The 18561-nt window shown below is 60.6% G+C and overlaps 1 protein-coding gene across 1 annotated transcript in view; it reads left to right on the top strand.

Annotated features, from left to right (window-relative positions):
- Positions 1-18344, top strand: part of VIPR2 (vasoactive intestinal peptide receptor 2) — a 74682-nt gene extending 56338 nt beyond the window's left edge. The window contains exons 6-13 of the mRNA XM_027770051.1: positions 7552-7693; positions 10229-10379; positions 11022-11082; positions 12442-12511; positions 12900-12991; positions 15298-15427; positions 15495-15536; positions 16212-18344. Of these exons, the coding sequence (XP_027625852.1) occupies positions 7552-7693; positions 10229-10379; positions 11022-11082; positions 12442-12511; positions 12900-12991; positions 15298-15427; positions 15495-15536; positions 16212-16385 (862 nt within the window). The 3' untranslated portion in view covers positions 16386-18344. The remainder of the gene's footprint in view (positions 1-7551; positions 7694-10228; positions 10380-11021; positions 11083-12441; positions 12512-12899; positions 12992-15297; positions 15428-15494; positions 15537-16211) is intronic.
- Positions 18345-18561: the final 217 nt, after the last annotated feature.

The following is an 18561-nucleotide window of genomic DNA, read 5'->3' as shown; positions in this document are numbered from 1 at the left end:
GCTCTTCCGCTGTCTGGCTCCGCGCAGTAACCTTCCGCATTCGTCCACTCTCTACGAAAAAGTGCAGGACGTAAGCTACCACTTTCCAGTATCTGGAAGATGGTCAGGAACTCTCAGAAGAGCTGTCAGGCGGCGAGGGCTCGCGCAGGGGCTGGTGGGCGCAGCTGGGAGTGAGCGAGCGACCGCAGAGCACGCGGAGCCTGTGGACGGCGGCCTCGTGCCTGCTGACTGCCCGACACGTCCCCACCCGGGGCGGTTCCCGGGGACGAGCTCGAGCTCCGTCACCCAGAGCTCCTTGTCTCTCTGGAATTCAGTGTCGCCCTGGCTCCTCCGAAGAGCTGCGCCTTTGCCTCTGGGTGGTTTGAAGGTAGTCCTCTTTGGCTTTGGTTTGCAGTGGTTTCACTGTCCTGGATTCAATGTTTTCTTTTGTTCTAGTTTGTATAGAACGTGTGTGCTTGCCAGAGAGAGATGGAGACAGAGCTAAAGTGAGAGATCATCCCCAGGGGGTTGGCCATGCCACAATCCTCCTCCACCCTCTCTTGGGGTTTTCTCTTTCGGGCACGCATGCACACGCACCCCAAGTGTTTTCCAGCTTTCAGGTTCGGGACTCCAAGCACATAGTCAGCCCTGTGGGGTCCATGGCCTTAACCACCTCGCCACCTGCTGGCCTGTGGGAGTTAATGGTTTTTGTTTGTGTTTTTCCTTTTTGGGGTACATGGAGTTTCTTGGATCTATTATTTTAGGTTATCAGTTTCAAAACCTCTTGGATAGTAGCGCAAATATTTCCTCACTCGTTTTCTCCTTTGAGAATTCATTTTCATTTATGTTCAGTGTTTTACAATTTCCTGTATATTATTCTTTATTAACTTTTGCTATATTTTAATTTTGTTTCTCTCCACCTTGTTTACCTGTGTTCTACGTACCCAATATAGAATGCTCCCACTTGCCATCTCATCTCACGGGAGCCTTGTCGCCTTAATTTTTCTATTTCTTTGTGTGTTTACCCCACGAGCAAGAGAGCCAGGCAGAGCCGCAGGGAGGGCGCCCCACAGGGCTCCACACTACAGGTAGCCCCAGCCCGCAGCGTGGGCACAAGTGGGCCTGGCGGGTCTTCCTTTTCCTTTCCCCTCAATGGTCACTGCCCGGCCTGGTTGTGGCCTCGTCACTCTATCAGGCTACAGAACCCTGTGGGAAAAGGCCTCTCTGAAACAGCTAGTGTTCACTCCCAGCGGCCGGCCAGAGCCCTCCAGGATCAAGCCTCCCCGAGGCTGCAGGTCAGGCTTTGTGGAGGCTGGCTGGCCTCCTGCCCCGCCACGCCTGGCCACAGTCCATTAGGAGTCCCGATGACACCCCAAGTTCTGGGCCCGCCCGCACCAGCAGGCGCTGGAATCACCTCCTGGCCTTTCGCCTCTCGGCCAGGGAGCTGTTTCTCGGCCCCTGCACTTGGGTCTCGGATCACTGTGGCTGTCTGCAGGGAACTGGGAGGTGGTTTGGGGGTGCCTCTCCCAGAGCGGGGCTCCTCACCACGGCCCTGAAGGCCCTTGTGCTCCATTCCTGCCCCACCGGGGCCTGTGATGAGCTCCCGGCAGCTGCTCCCAGCACCTGCGCCTGAGGCCGGAGGAGGTGGGCGCAGTGCTGTCCCCCCTCTCTGGGTGGGTCGCTCTCCGCAGCCCGCGGACTTCCCCGAGCCACGTGGACCCTGCGGGGAGCGTGGGAGAGCTTTCCAAAGCATGGGACCTGGGTGGACAACCTCGTCGTGTCTGTTTTTCAGTGCTCTGAATTTTGCAAACTCTGCCTGGGTTTAAGGGTCAGCGTTTAATGACACCGACGTCGTCGGTGTGGGACGGACAGCTCGTTCCCTGCTGCATTTAGGGACGCGGAGTCGGCCAGGCCGGGCACACGGCCGCAGCACTGCGCCCACATGGGGCCGCGTGCTACCTCGGGGAGGAGCCTGCACACGCGTGCAGGAGCGGCAGCGTTTCGGTCACGGAGATGAGTGCCGAGTGCCAGGCACCGGCTGAGTCTGACCTCAAGGCCAAATCCCGTCCGAGCGAGTCTCCTCTCAGGCAGATTTACACGCCCTGGAGTCCTGGCCCAGAGACAAGTGGGAAGGCTCCGGATTTGCATCCCGGGTCTGCCCCAACACATCAGCTGCACCACGGCGCACCGCCACCCGCACTGGCTCAGAGGGGAGGGCCCGTGACGACTCCATCGGGGTCCCTCCCCCTCTCTCCCTGGAAGTAAATTTTAAATAAAATGTTCTGAGATGTTTTAGAGAAGCAAGATAGGACGCAAAGTTAAGTTGAGACAAAGTTTCTGGGAGTGTCTGCTAGGCAGGAGGGCCAGGACAGCCCACACCCAGGCCACACCCCACACAGACAGGGGAGGGTGGGGTGTGGGTTACACGGTGCAAGCCGGTTCCAGAAATAACTGAAGCCCGAGATTGGTGGGGACAGGCTCGGCAGCGCGTGGACAGGGCCGGCAGATGCCGCAAAGGCTGGCCCAGGCAGGTGGGTCACATGGCCCGCAGGGGAGGGTCCGGGCTCTCAGCCCAAGGCCACTATGCGCGTTGAGCGTGTGGGCACATGTGCGTGCCCCGGGCTGGCTGGGCTGGGGTGGGTTGCAGCGAGGGCCCCCTCGGTGCCTGTCTGTGTCTCCCTCTCTCCTGGAAGAAATACATAAAGAACTTACTTTTTTAAGAGGTTTTCTCTATAGGGCGCATGCGCTTGCCAGACAGAGAGAGACAGAGAGACAGAAAGCGAGAAACTGCCCCCCCCCCGGGGGGGGGTGGCCACACCGCAATCCCTTCTCCTCCATTCTCCTCTTGGGATCTTGGGCACGCAAGCGCATGCACCCGGCGTGAGTTTAAGCCACTGAGTCCGGGACGTGAACCGCGGCCGACTACATGGGAGTCCAGCGACATAGCCATTACGCTAACTGCTGGTCCCAAGAACATTTTTAATATCCAGTTTCCAGAAGGTGAGTCTCAGCTTTGGTCTTTCTAAGGCTGGGTCTGTTCTGAGTCGCTTCACACCAGGCACCATCTGGGGTCAGTTTCCAGGACCCCCGACATGCGCTGGGTGTGACCCCAAGCCTCTGAGGCTCTCTGGTTCTCGGCCTGGGCAGCCTGGTATTGCCGAGCACTCCTCAGTGGCCGCTCAGACGTGCTTGGACCCTCTGGCAGACGTCCCGGCTCAGCGGAGGAGCAGGCTCCGACTCCGTCTGGCTGGCGCCCTCTGCTCCGAGGCGGTGTTCTCCGGGTCCTCTGGTCTCTGAGCCCCTCGCAGACAGCTGACTGGGAGTCCTGCCTACTCAGTCCATCGCATGTGACCCCTTGCGGGCGACTTTTATTCATGTCTTCCGTCTCTATTAGTGGGCCATACTTTGTTTCTTTTCATTTCTCATTTTGTGTTGAGATCCGGCATTTTGAAAACTACCATGTGATGATTCTGGAAGTCGAGCTCTCCCCTCTCTGGGGCTGCCCTTGTTCACTTAGTCACTTCTGGAAGCTGAAGTCTCCGTACCTTCCGCAGCTGTTGACAGAGATGTCCTCACACACCCAGAGCCGAAGGGGAGTAGAGAGGGAAGACAGTGCTCCCCGGGCTGGTCCGCCATGCTGGGGCCCCTCTGTGCCCACCAGCCGTGTGCAGCCTGGCCTGTGCCAGCTGCCAGGCTGGGCTGGGCCCCCAGCAGGGGTGGATGCTGGAGCCTCTCACAGGCCTGTCCTGAGCACGTGTCCACGCTGGCTGTGCTCACGCGGAGGCTTTAAAGCCTGATTCCAGATTCTCACTCCCCAGCAGTTGCCGGGCCTTTCCTGTCCTTTGCTCCAACTGCTAATTCCTGCCCGAGGCAGGCAGCTCATCCATCTGGCTTTCACTAGGGCTCCCTGCTCTGAGCAGCTCCAAGAGAGGCCAGCCAAGGCGGGCTCCTCGCAGCCTCGGGGGGACCCACCAGCGCATCAGAACAGATGCAGTTCCTAGGTTTGTGGGTCCCCCAACCAGGAGCCGAGGGAGCAAGAGGCGCAGAGTCGAGGTCACCATGGCCAGTGGGAATGTGCTCCCTGCACATCCTCAGCCTTCCTCTGGCACCGCCTTCAGAGCTCCCGAGCTGGTTCCTGGTTTGCGCCTAGAGCCTCAGGAGGGTCAGCCCAAAGTCCCTTCTCCACCATGCGGCCGACCTCCTGCACTGGGCTTTCATTCTGAGTTTGGATGAGTGCTCTGGTCATCTCACGACCACCAATGAGAAATGTCCTTCCCAGCCTAACACGCGTCCGCTGATAACCTCGTCACCCCGTCTTACCAAGCCTAATGTGTCCGCTGATAACCTCGTCCCCCCGTCTTACCAAGCCTAATGTGTCCGCTGATAACCTCGTCCCCCCGTCTTACCAAGCCTAATGTGTCCGCTGATAACCTCGTCCCCCCGTCTTACCAAGCCTAATGTGTCCGCTGATAACCTCGTCCCCCCGTCTTACCAAGCCTAATGTGTCCGCTGATAACCTCGTCCCCCCGTCTTACCAAGCCTAATGTGTCCGCTGATAACCTCGTCCCCCCGTCTTACCAAGCCTAATGTGTCCGCTGATAACCTCGTCCCCCCGTCTTACCAAGCCTAATGTGTCCGCTGATAACCTCGTCCCCCCGTCTTACCAAGCCTAATGTGTCCGCTGATAACCTCGTCCCCCCGTCTTACCAAGCCTAATGTGTCCGCTGATAACCTCGTCCCCCCGTCTTACCAAGCCTAATGTGTCCGCTGATAACCTCGTCCCCCCGTCTTACCAAGCCTAATGTGTCCGCTGATAACCTCGTCCCCCCGTCTTACCAAGTCTAATGTGTCCGCTGATAACCTCGTCACCCTGTCTTACCAAGCCTAATGTGTTCACTGATAACCTCGTCACCCCATCTTACCAAGTCTAATGTGTTCACTGATAACCTCGTCACCCCGTCTTACCAAGTCTAACGTGTCCGCTGATAACCTCGTCACCCCGTCTTACCAAGCCTAACGTGTTTGCTGATAACCTCGTCACCCCGTCTTACCAAGTCTAACGTGTTCACTGATAACCTCTTCATCCCGTCCACTCCATCATCTCAAAATTTTTTTTCCAGAGACATTTTTTTGCTATAGGGTGCACTCACCAGAGAGACAAAGAGAGGCCTAAAACAGAAAGTGAGAGACTACCATGGAGAGATGGCCATATCACAGTCCTTTCTCCTCCATTCTCCTCTCAGGACTTTGGGCACACATGTGCACACTCCTGGCATGAGTTTTAAGCAGCTTCTGGGTCCGGGACTAGAACTGCAGTCGACCATGTAGGAGTCCAGAGACATAATAATCACGCCATCTGCTGGTGTTTAGCCTCCGCAGAGCCTCTCCATTTCCCTCTGCCACAGTGCAGAGCAGCTGCCGTGGTCAGGAAGCCTGGGGGGCCTGCACAGGTCACAGGCTAGATTCGTGCTGTTATCTGGTTTGCAGGAGTGCCGTGCCTTTATTTCAAATGTCAAATTTTGCCTGCATTTGGGGCCAGCAGGTGGCCTGGTGGTTAACACCCTGGGCTCCCACTAACCCTACCACAGGTACCACGGTTCGAGTCTTGGACCTGGTGGCCTAAAAATCACTCTAGGCATGGGTACATATAAGCCCAAAATCCGGAGAAGAGGATGGTGGAGGAGGGATTGCAGCATAGCTGTCCCCCAGGAGTGATTCCTCAGCCTCCCTGTCTCTGTCTCTCTCTCTTGTGAGTATACATGCCCTATTGCAAAAAATCTAAAATAATAATAATTGTCTTCACTTGTTTTTCAAACTAGAAAATAATTATATAGTAGCTAACATGTGTTTGCATTTGCTAACCAATTGAGATTCACGCAAATACTGCTGTACCTCACACTGTCTCCTTGGAGTATCGGTGTTACGAAGCATGTTGCAATGTCCCATTTATGCGTAGAAAACCATTCCGTCTGAGCCCGCCCTCCGACGTCTGTCATGCTGGACGAACGCTGTGCCTGCCACACACAGCGTCTCACAGGACAGCACCGCATGGAGCTGGCTCTCCGAGCCTGGAGTTAGGTGTCACCCGCTCTGGGTTTTAAACTCAGGCCATTCCCATGAAGTGAACTGCAGATGCAGTGGCAGCCTCTGTGGCTCACAGCACAGACCAGCCCTGGTCCAGGGCCTTGGGTTAGGGTCAGGGCGAAGCCCTGCGGTTAGGAGTGGACACCGGCCTGCGCTTTGCCCCAGGAAGAGCATCCCTCCTGAGCCAGGTGGGATGGAGCTGCCGACGGTGTGGTGCCTGGTGAGACAGAGTGGCAGGTGCAGAGCCTCAGGCCCAGGCAGAGCTCTTGGGTGACCCCAGGACCACCAGGCCAGCCTTCCCCACGTCAGGGTACCAGTGAGAGTGACTGTCAGCTACAGCCACGCACAGTCCCAGGCATGGAGCCTCCCACTGCGGAAGGGGCGAGCGAGGCTGCTGCTGTTTCCTGTCTCAGGGAGGACAGTCATTGGGGACAGACAGGGGCAAGGACAGGGCATCCACACCAAGCTGGGTGAGAGGGAAGGGCAGGGTGTCCACACCGAGCTGGGTGAGGGGGGGGCAGGTGTCCACACCGGGCTGGGTGAGAGCGGGGGGCAGGCGTCCACACTGAGCTGGGTGGGAGGGGCAGGCGGCGTGGGGGGGGGGGGGGCGGGTGTCCACACCGAGCTGGGTGAGAGTGAGGGCAGGTGTCCGCACCGAGCTGGGGGTGGGGGCAGGCGTCCACACCAAGCTTGGTGAGGGGGGGCCAGGTGTCCACACCGAGCTGACTGAGAGGGGGCGACGTCTACACCGTGTGCAGCAGCTCCAGCACCCTGCAGATGAGCAGACAGCTGGCGGGGAGCAGAGCAGAGCCACGCAGACCCAGCTCCTCTGCGGCCCTCACCTGTGCAGGGCAGTGCGTGCTGAGGCAGGGCTGGGCTCGCCACTGTTGCTACTCTGTTCCACGTTCCTGCTTCGGGGGCCTGATCCAGGAACCTGTCTGAAGAGGGGAAGGGTGTGCAAAACCAGCCATAGAACAGGGCTGGCAGGCACACCCACGTGCAGCAGGGCCGTAGGACAACGAGGTTGCTCTGGGCAGGGGCCTGAGATGGACGGGTCAGGGTGTCCAGGAATGACCACCTGGTGTGTCATGTTCTGATCTGCAAGACGTTAAGAGGACCTCCAGTCTCAGCCAAACTAAGGAGGCTTTTATTTAGCCGGCAGCTTCAAGAGGACTCGTGTTGCTCCACAACCCTGCAGCCCCAAAGCAGGGGGGAGGAAGGTTTAAAAACACAAAAAGCACGAAGGAAAAAACTGCACATCTAAGAAAGTACGGGCCTTGAGTTATGCGAGAGTGGGTTACAAGACCCAAAAACGCGAGTTATCGGGAAGGACAGTTACAGTTGGCCGGACAGTGAGGGCTGGCTGCATCTGCTGGTGACAGATGCCCGTTGGCAGGACGGGGTGGGGCAGCTGGGCAACGCTCAGGAGGCGCTTACGGTCACGATGGAGGTGCTCGCGCCTCAGATGGTGTCCCCCACCCCCCGCAGAAAGCTGCGCTGCACCAGGAACTACATTCACCTGAACCTCTTCCTGTCCTTCATCCTGAGGGCCGTCGCGGTGCTGGTCAAGGACAGCATCCTGTACTCTGGCTCGGGCACGCTGCCCTGCCCCGACCAGCTGTCCTCGTGGGTAAGGCCGTCCTTGCGCAGGGTCCTCGGGTACAGGGGTGCCACGCCCTCTGCCTAGACTCACGGTCCTGGTCAGCCACAGAGGGGCCTGCAGAGAGGCTGGGCTGGCAGCCAGACAGGGTGGCACGGAAGCAGGAGAGGTGTCTGCTGTGTACGGGGAGGTGCGGCTGAGCCCTGATCCAGCAGACCTGGACCCGGACCCCGACCAGGCAGACCCAGAGGAACCAGGGCAGAGGAGCCAGCACAGCTGGGTAGATCCACCCAGACCTCCGGGGTCCCATGCAATGTGTGCTCCCACTCAAGCCCAGGGGCACCAGGATCTGCAGAGAGGTGCCCACGGGGCACAGTCTGGGGGCTGCAGGGCCAGGTCCCGGGTCATGGAGGACCCTCGCTCAGTCTCTGCAGGGCCAGGTCCTGGATCACGGAGGACCCTCGCTCAGTCCCTGCAGGGGTGGCTGAGGTGCTGATCTGCACCTGGGCACACTCCTCCTTGGTCCTGTTGGGGGTCATCAGGTCATTGGCACCTGGCTGAGTCGGTGTTTACCAAACTCCTGCGCTGTGGTCCTGCCCGCTCTCCCCGCCAGCTTCCCCCGTGCCTCCCTCTGGCCGGTGTGTGGGACTCTGATCGGCCCCTGGATGGAGGACGGAGGAGTGGGCGCCCTGCCCTGCAGGCCCTGCCGAGCCTGTGCCATGCCCAGCGTGGGCAGTGTCACAGAGAACTCTGCTTAGGATGGGAGCTCGGCCGGGGGTGGAACCGCTGGAGGGGCTGGGCGCCAGGGCCGGCCGGCCAGAGTGCACAGTGCATCCTCCGTGTGTGTGAGCACGCCTCTCCATGTGTATAACGTATGTGAGTACGCCTCTCCAAGTGTGTAAAGTATATGTAAGTACGTCTCTCCATGTGTGCGATGTGTGTCTCTCCATATGCACAAGAACATCCACTCCACATATGAAACGTATGTTGACTCTGTGTAACTATGTCACTCCATGTGTGCAACATCTGTGAAACTGTGTGTGAGTATATCCACTCCATGTGTGTAACGTGTGTAACTGTGAGTACCCACTCTATGTGTTTAACATGTTCGCTCTGTGTAACTATGTCTCTCCATGTGTGTAACAGCCATGAAGGTCTATTGAGTATATTCACTCCATGTATGTAACATATGTGTGCAACTATGTATAAGTATATCCACCCCATGTATGTAACATGTCTGTTCCATATATATAGTGTACCTACTCTGTGTGTGTACATGTATCCCACCATGTATGTAATGTATGCCTACTCTGTACGTGTGTGTATCTGTGTGTACGTGTACCCCTCCATGTGTGTAATGTATGCCTACTCTGTACGTGTGTATCTGTGTACGTGTACCCCTCCATGCGTGTAATGTATGCCTACTCTGTACATGTGTATCTGTGTGTACGTGTACCCCTCCATGCATGTAATGTATGCCTGCTCTGTACGTGTGTATCTGTATGTGTACCCCTCCATGTGTGTAATGTATGTCTACTCTGTACGTGTGTGTATCTGTGTGTACATGTACCCCTCCATGTGTGTAATGTGTATCTACTCCATACATGTGTGTATCTGTGTGTACGTGTACCCCTCCAAGTGTGTAATGTATGTCTACTCTGTATGTGTATCTGTGTGTACGTGTACCCCTCCATGTGTGTAATGTATGTCTACTCTGTACGTGTGTGTATGTGCACCCCTCCATGCATGAGGTAATTAAAGCACCAGTCCATGCCATGTGTACAAGGACCTGCACCCCGTGCACACGCATGCGTATGACGCGTGCCGTTGCTAGCTCACATATGCCTGTAGACCCGTGCTTGTAGAGGTGAGCGTGGAAGTGAGGGCTGCCCTGCTCGGCTCTGCGAGCTCGATGGCGAAGCAGCGACTCCGCATTTGCCCATGAGGTCCAGGTGCCGGGACTGTGTGGGTCCGAAAGGTTCAATACATCTATTTGATGTGTGCCACTTTTTTCCTAGTGAAAGCTTTCCAAATTCCCACGAAGATATTTGGCTTACCAGGTCTCTTTTTCTCCATTATGTTTTCATCTCTATTTCCTAAAATTAAAAACACTTTTAGGATCCAGGGACTTCCGAGATCGCAGACATGCAGGGGACGGCTCCTGCCCCAGGCTGGCCCACTGCACTCTCCTCCCCGCTCCCATCACCTGAGCTGCTGTGAAGGGAGTGCGTTCGGGCCGGCCTTCCCCTGAATGGCAGGCTCAGGGACGCGGCCCACGCTGCTTGCCCCGCAGGACGTCAGGACCCCCACCCCACTTCCCTCATGCAGGGCAGGGCCGAGGAGGACCGAGGTTGGCTGTGTGCAGGGAGCCTGGTGCCCCCTCAGGAGAGGGCTCTGACCTGGGAGGGCTGCTCACACTCGCCTTGCCCAGGCTCATCTCCCATGGGCTCAGAGTGTGTGGACAGTGCCCAGTGCCGCCAGGCAGGCCTATGCTCGCACACCGGGCCCCGGCAGACCATGGCGGCTGGCCCATGCCCCTCACTGCCGCCCTGCGTCGGCTTCCAGGTGGGCTGCAAGCTGAGCCTGGTACTCTTCCAGTACTGCGTCACCGCCAACTTCTGCTGGCTGCTCGTGGAGGGGCTGTACCTGCACACCCTGCTCGTGGCTGTCGTCTCTCCCGGCTGCTGCTTCAGGGTCTACCTCCTGATCGGATGGGGTGAGGACTCCCGGCTGCACCCAGCTCTCGCCCACCCTCCAGCGGCCCAGGCCCCAGCCCGCACCCACCCGGCCCACAGACAGCTGAGCTACACAGCCCAGCGCCGCCCTGGGCTCACTCCAGGTCCCCCCCGGGGAGCGTCCCCAGTGCTGGTGTTCCGCATGGCCCTGCGACCAGGAGCCTGGTCTAAAATGCCCCGGACTCCCATTCATGCCCCTGCACCCCATCCAGACGGAGCCGCTGACACGCGGGGAGCGTTTGCCACCCACTCTCCCAGCTGGCTCACGTCAACATGGGGGAAGTGGGAAGGAGGCAGGGCAGGGCTGTGGGGGTCCCCGAGCAGGAAAAGGGTGCGGAGCCGGGACACGTAGCTGGGCAACGTAGCTGGGCGGTGCTCCCCGAGCTGTTCACGTGGCGAGCCCGTCCCCTCTGCACACGTGTACACACACCTCCTGGGCTGCGGTGACACTTCTGCAGTGTCGTCCGGCCATGCCCAGAGTCCCCGCTCTGCACCTGCTGAGTCACCCCCACATTCAGTGAGCCTGGAGGGCACAGGGATGTGCCCCAAGGGGCTTTGGCAAGTGTTAGGGCGCGCCCCGCACACCCTGGCCAGCAGGCGGCATGGCATGTCTGTCTCCACAGGCGTCCCCACCATGAGCACCGGGGCATGGGCTACAACCAGGCTCCTGTTGGAAGACACGGGGTGAGTGCCTGGTCAGACCCAGCAGCACGCAGGCCACAGGAGCGAGGGCTGGGGGGACAGGGCCCTTGCTGCCCTGCAGAGGCCGCGGGAGGACTTGCGGGAACCCAGGGCCAGGCCGGGCAGTTTGGGAAGGTCTGCTGCAAGGCGGGAGGTGAGCTGGGCTCGTGGCCTCGCCAGGGAGGGCCAGCCGGGCAGCAAGGGGCGGCACCTCAGGTAGCCACGGCGTCCACAACACAGCCCAGCCCGAGCAAGCCCTGGGGGCCACAGTGGAGAGCGGGACGAAGGGTCGAGGGGCCAGGCCGGTCGGAGTGAGAGAACTGGTGTAGACGGCCGGCCGAGTGAGAGGGCGAGAGAGCCAGTGTAGACAGCCATCTGGAGTGGGAGGGCGAGAGAGTCAGGGTAGACGGCCGGTCGAGTGAGAGGGCGAGAGAGCCAGTGTAGACAGCCGGCATGGCCCAGGGCTGTCCTGCGTGTGCATGGGAACAGACATGGCCCGAACACAGTCCATGAGGACCAGCATGAAGCTGTGCCTCAGAAAGGGTCTCGGGGTGTCAGCCACCTGCCACCAGCACCGTTCCCCAGGAGTGACTGCAGCTGACAGCGTGGGCTTGTGCAGGGTCTGGCCCAGCTGGGCTGGCTCCGGAGGCACCTGCAGGGCAGGGACCAGCCAAGCTGAGGTGGCAGCATCCTCTCCTCGCCTGGTTCCCAGGACTGAGCGAGGAGCCTCAGGCCTGTCCCTGAGCTACCCAGGTGCTGAGGCAGACCAGCTTGGATCCGGGGCCTGAGGGTGCTGACTGTGCTGACGGGAGGCCCTGGGGTCACACTGCAGGGCTGTGGGCGTGGGGGTCCCTGAGCTTCCTGCTGGGACACTCAGCCCCAAACTTCGAAAGGAAAGCGCCATTCGCTTCCGGCCACGCCCAAGGTGTGTTCTAAACCCCCATTCCACAGGGAGACAAAGCATTTGGGAGGTGAGGACCCATTTGGGAGGTGAGGAGAAAGAATTCCTTTCTCGTGATGTCAGGGGGAGGGGCAGAGCCTGGGCTGCGCCCCCCAAGTGGAGAGCAGTTACAGGGCTACCAGGCCCCACCCCTTGGCCAGTTTAGGGGTGTACCTGGGCCCCGGTCCCCACTGGCAGGTGTCCTGCTGAGAGGAACATGGTCCTGGAGACCACTTCAGTCCCTGAAAGCAGAGCCATGGGGCTCTGAGCTATGCACAGCGGTAGGCCAGGAGGGTCCCGCCCTGGATCCCGGTGCCGGGGCATGGAGGGAGCAGGCTGGGTCCATGCCACAGCGTGAAGGGTTGCACCCACCTGCAAGTGCCCTCCCCAGGTCCAGCCGTCCCTGGCCTCCTCTCCCACAGCTGCTGGGACATGAATGAGCACAGCGTCCCCTGGTGGATCATCCGGGTTCCAATTCTCATCTCCATCATCGTAAGTACTTGGGGCCGTCACCCGGGTTACCCTGGCACGCACTGGGGCCCAAAGTGGGCTCGTGGCTAGCTCTAGTGGCCTGTCCCACGTGGCCTTCTAGACGAACTTCGCTGTCTATGGGGGCCCCCACATAGCCAGACCCTCCAGGGCACTGCTTCTGGGGACAGGGTGGAGGCCTCGAGGGAGTCTCGGTCAGCCGGCTTTCAGACCAGGTGGCTTCTGCTCGTCCACCTCACACCCATCGGTCACTGCTGGAGGCCTAATGTCGCACAGCTGTGCTGCAGAGAGAGACCGTCCCCCAAGGCCATGGCGGGCGAGCGCCGGTGGCCCTGTCCTGAGGGGGCGGCAGACCCCAGGCCCCTCGCACCACGCCTCATCTCTCGGGCAGGTCAACTTCATCCTGTTCGTCAGCATTGTAAGGATTCTACTCCAGAAGTTGACGTCCCCCGACGTCGGGGGCAATGACCAGCCACAGTACAGGTGAGTGCCTGTCACCTCACCTCCCTATGGCCCAGATGGGGTGTGCCACGGGGGCCACGGCCAGGGAGTTCCTCGAGCCTCAGATGGGCAGGTGGCTGGGTCCTGAGGTCACCGGTGCCCTCGCTGACACCAGGGCCCATCTGGCCAGGAGATCCGGGCAGCCAAGCTGCAGGGCAGAGCCGCACCTCCTCCGGCGTCTCTGTGACGTCCTCTCTGGGGACTTGCCGACCGGAGTCTCACTTCTCCCCGTGACCCCCGCAGCCACGCTGCTCTCATCCCGTGCTGTCTCCATCAGTCCGCGTGGCCCGTGGCTGCAAAGGTGGTGCAGATCCCGGCCTGGGATTGCCCAGAGCGCATGGCTGACTCGAGGGAGGGGCCACTGGCCCCTGCAGTCAGCAAGGGCAGGGGACTCCGACTGGGGGGGTCCTGAAGATCTGGAAATCTGCAGAGAATCCAAACACCCCTAAACGTGGACCGGGGATTTATAATGCAGGCGAAACCAGCAGCAGGTGAGCGCGTTTAAAGTGGCTGACAGAGCCAGAGGCACAGGCCTGAGCCTGGGGCCAGCTGCCACCTGGGGACACCAGCCAGTGTTCTCCTCTTCCCTCTAGAAAGTGCCGGGCAGCTGGGCATGGTTCAGGTGCAGGCTGACCCAGTCGGTCATCAGGGCTCGGACCCTCCTGCCGAGCTCAGTGCCCTCCCAGCGAGGTGACAGCACCTGTGGCTTGGGTCACTGGGTTGTTACTGAGACACAGTGCTGGCCCTCGGTGCTGTGTCAAGAAAGTCTAGAAAACACATCCCCTGGTTGTGCCACGTGACGTCAGACCCCTCCACAGCCACTAAGACGGGCGTCCACGTCAGACCACGGCTCCGGGCCTCCTGCACGCTACAGGAGGTGCCTCCAGCCCGCCTGGTTCCCTGTACTTGCATTTGCGATGGCAGCCTTTCCTGGGGTCTCGGGGTGCGGGTGACTGACGTGGGCCTCAGAGAGGCACTTCTATCTCAGAGTGGGCAGGGTGTACTGCATGCCAGCCCCTGCTGTCTGTCCTGTGGATCTCTGGTGACCAAGGGACCTCGGTCTAGAGGAGGCCGCAGGACCATACGTGTGGGGCGTGTCAGGAATGGGCCGTGGGCAGACTCTTGCAGAGTTGGTCGCCATGGGTCTCTGTCGAGTGCAGGGACGCGGCCTGTTGGTGTCAAAGACGCACCTGTGAGGGCAGCAGGCCAAGGCCACCCTCTTGCTCCGTGGAGAGGCCCTGGCGCCACGCAGACGGCAGGGTTCGGGGCTGGACAGACTGCCCGTTTCAAGGGAAGTCCTGCTCCCTGGAGCTCCGTGGCACATAGGAGCCGTGAGCTGGAGACATGAGCACACGCCTAGCGCTGGCATGCCCCGGGCTGGGTCTGAGTGCGAAGCTGGCGCCTCCCCCAAGTGGTGGGTGAGGTGCAGAGGGGGGCACCAGGGAGCACCCCTCCATGTGCGTGCGTGGGGGGTGCTCGTGGTTCTCAGTGGTCTGTGGGCCGGAGCTGCCACCGCCTCCCTGGAGCAGCTCCCTGCCCATCCGCCACCCCTGGGAACCCCTGGGGAGATGCAGGATGGGGCCTGGGTCCCACAGTGACCCCGTGGCTGGGGAGGAGCTGGGCTCGGGGTTCTGAGTGTTCCCGATGGTGTGACCAGCTTACAGAGGTGGTTCCCAGCGTGGGGTTCTAGCTGGGACCCAGAGGAACGCAGGTCCTCAGGCCTGAGCCGGACGCTGCAAGGACAAAGCAGAACCTGTCTCCGCCCCCTGGTGGTGCTGCAGCGGAAGTTTGGGAGGCTCCCCCTTAGACGTGGGGCGCTGACAGGAATGCGGGCACGGGGGTACACAAGGACGCTTGGTGCCTAGAATGGGTGGTGGCCCGTGGACAGGGAGGCCACATCCAGCCACTCTCTTGATTCGTGATGCAGATCAGCCACGGCGGTCACCTGCCCAGTCCGGGGGTCCTCCTGCCCCCTTTGTGGCAAGCCTGGCCTTCAACCAAACTATCGTGTCCTCTGTCCCCACAAGCTGGTGGCTGTCTGCTGTCAGAACCAGCGATAGCGATGGACACCTGAGCTCCCCGGACGCCTGGCGAGAGCGTCCCACTTAGCGCTCCAAGGCCACTGTCCTCACGATGCAGTCTGCTGTGCTCCCAAGAGCGGGGCCAGCCCTGGGTGCAAGTCTCAGCACAGCGGGGCCTTGAGCCACCTGGGCACTGGAGGGGCCGCAGGGTGGGCTGAGCGCGGGGGCAGCGGGGTCACAGGCAGCTGAGCCCATCCCCCCATGCAGGAGGCTGGCCAAGTCCACACTGCTGCTCATCCCCCTGTTCGGCGTCCACTACGTGGTGTTTGCTGTGTTCCCCACGCACACCTCCTCCGAGTACCAGCTGCTGTTCGAGCTGTGTGCCGGCTCCTTCCAGGTACGTGTGGGCAGCGGCGGGGTCCCCGCTGGCCGGCCCTCACGCCCGCCTGGTCCTCTCTCCGCAGGGCCTGGTGGTCGTGGTCCTCTACTGCTTCCTCAACAGCGAGGTGAGTCTGTGGCCAGTTTGGACCAGGGCAGGCCGCGAGGACAGGCCCCATTCCAGGCACCTCCCAGGGGCCCGCATCTGGCCTGCAGGCCCGCTGGGCCGGGGTCTGCTCCTCTGCCTGGACCTGGCAAGGCTGAGGGAAAGGCTGGCCTGGACGTCCACGGGAATCCCCTCCACAGCCAGTGACTAAGTCCTTCCCGAGCCACTCCCCGAGCCGGCCAACAGCAGCTGGGCACCGGGTCCACCCCAGTCACCACTTCCCACCCTCACCTCCCCTCCCAGCCCACAAGTGGGAAGGAGGCAGCAGAGACCGAGCAGGTGTCAGGACGGCACAGTGCCCACACTCACGCAGGGTGCCTGGGAGCAGGCAGGCCGTCCCCTCCCGCCTCCACCTCCCCTTTCCAGCTACCCCACACTCCCTGATGCCCTGCTGGCCCCAAGAAAATATTCCGAAACAGTTCTCTGGCGTGTGGGCATGAACCCATCCTGCGGCCTTGACAGCCCCTGACTCCTGGCTCCCCCACCCCATGCCGCTCTGGCCCTACCACCCTCTGCCCCAAGCTGGCTTTGTTTCCCTCACCTGACCAGGAATCACAGACCCTCCCCAGCACATGGGGTGCGGGGCTTCCCTGGGCCCGTGAGCCTCGCCCGGCCCCAGCTGAGCCCTCGCCCACAGGTGCAGAGTGAGCTGAAGAGGAAGTGGCATGGCCGGTGCCCAGCACAGCCCGCCGGCCGGGGACATGGGCTACAGGGCTCCTCCCTGTCTCGGCACGGCTCCGACAGTGCCCTGCAGTGTTCCCGGGGTTCCCGTGCCCCGTCCTTCTTGCAGACAGAGACCTCGGTCATCTAGGCCGGCAGCCAGCACCGTCTGACCACGTCAAGCTGGCGTGGACTTCAGCCCACATGTGGAACTGGGGTCAGGCCACGACTGGCTGATTTAAACGTAAATATCGCCAAACTCCAGCTTTTAGATCATTTGTTCGTGATGCTGTTTGACCATGCAGACAGGTTTGTTTCCAAAGAGAAAGGGGTCAGGTGTGGAGTTACCCAGATGCGGTGGCTGGAACCGTGGCCAGCAGCGACTGAAGGAAACCGAGGGCGTCCTGCTCCCAGGCCAGCTCTTGCAGACTCGTGGTCCTGCCAGCACGGGGGATGAAGACCAGAACCGGAGCTGGCATCTGGACCTCAGGGCCGCCTCCCCGCCAGGTCCTCAGGGTGGCTTCTGGTCTGCAGGACACTGGCACCAGCTGCACCAGGACTGGCAAAGCTATTCCTTTGCCACAACAGGGCAGACCACAGAAGGGCAGCCATGCCCAGGGCCCCTATGCCCTGTCTCCTCACTGCCTCTGCACCAAGCAGCCCAGCAGCCACAGTCCAAGAAAGGCAGGTGAAGAGCATCGGGCAATACCAACAGGAGAGAGAAGGGGGGGGCATTGGCCCCTCTGGGGCTGCGGGAGGACCCCAGCAGCCTGGGCCTGCCCACGGTCATCTGCCACTGCATGTGACGTCCAGCCGGGGCTCGGGGTCAGTGTCTGGCGGGACCGGGAAGCCTATTCTCTTTTTAACAAAAACTGCTTTAGAATCATTTCTGTTCAGATGAAGTTACTTCACAGCACACGAGGTGGCCAGCTCACCCCAACATGGTGCACAGAATTCCAGTGCCCCACACGCCAGTGTGCAGGGGCAACTGCACACCACCACCCCAGTGCACAGCGGCCCAGTGCACACCCACATCCAGGGCATAGCAGATGATGCACACCCACACCCCAGTGTGCAGCAGACAGTGCACACACACAGACACCCCAGGGCATAGCAGGCAGTACACACCCACACTCCAGTGTGCAGCAGACGGTGCACACACACACACACACACCTCAGGGCATAGCAACAGTACACACCCACATGCCAGTGCACAGCGGATGGTGCACACACACACACACACCCCAGGGCATAGCAGGCAGTACACACCCACACTCCAGTGTGCAGCGGACGGTACACACACACACACACACACACACCAGGGCATAGCAGACAGTACACACCACACGCCAGTGCACAGCGGATGATGCACACACACACCCCCCAGGGCATAGCAGACAATACACACCCACATGGCAGTGCACAGCGGATGGTGCACACCCATACCCCAGTGCACAGTGACCTAGTTCACACCCACAATCCAGTGCACACACATACACCCCAGTACACAGTGCTCAGTGCACACCCACAACCCAGTGCACAGAGGATGGAACACACCCACAGCCCAGTGCACACCGCAAACCAGTGCACAATGGATGGTGCACACCCACATCTCAGAGCACAATAGCCTGTGCACACCCACAGCCCAGTACACAGCAAACAGTGCACACCCACACCCCAGTGTGCAGCAGACGGTGCACACCCAAACGCCAGTGCACAGTGGATGGTGCACAACCACACCCCGGAGTGCAGCAGACAGTGCACGCCCACACCCCAGTGCACAGCAGACGGTACACACACATACCCCAGTGGACCATGCACACCCACACATCAGTGTACAGCAGCCTGGTGCCACCTACACCCCAGTGCACAGCGGACGGTGCACACTCACACCTCACTGCACAGCGGCCCGGTGAACACCCACACCCCAGTGCGCAGCAGCCCAGTGCCACCCACACCAGTGCGTCCCCATCATGGGCATGGGCACAGCCCAGCGGGCACATGTCCTATGGCTGTTTGTAGAGGTGGAGAGGGCTGAGGCTGGCTGGGACGGACACAGGAGGCGTGGGCAGGGGGGAGGACACCTGGGCACAGCTGCCACTCCCTGCCATGCCCCACAGACCTCAGAGGACTGCCCAAGCCTGGCCTGGGTGCCTCGGCCACCATGGTAGGTTACCCTGAGCACACCATGCCCCGTTCCCCCTAAGGACAGAGGCAGTAAAGTCTCCCTGTCAGAACCGTAGGCCTTGGCCGGCACCTGGATGCTGAAGACCGAGCGGCTGTGCCCAGGCGGTGGGTCGCCCAGCCCCTGGTGGCTGGGGGAGAAA

The sequence above is a fragment of the Tupaia chinensis genome, unplaced genomic scaffold (genome assembly GCF_000334495.1).
Source record: "Tupaia chinensis unplaced genomic scaffold, TupChi_1.0 Scaffold000110_1, whole genome shotgun sequence".
NCBI lineage: Eukaryota > Metazoa > Chordata > Mammalia > Scandentia > Tupaiidae > Tupaia > Tupaia belangeri.
Note: the sequence above shows the minus strand (reverse complement) of the source record. Positions and strands in the feature narration are given on the sequence as shown.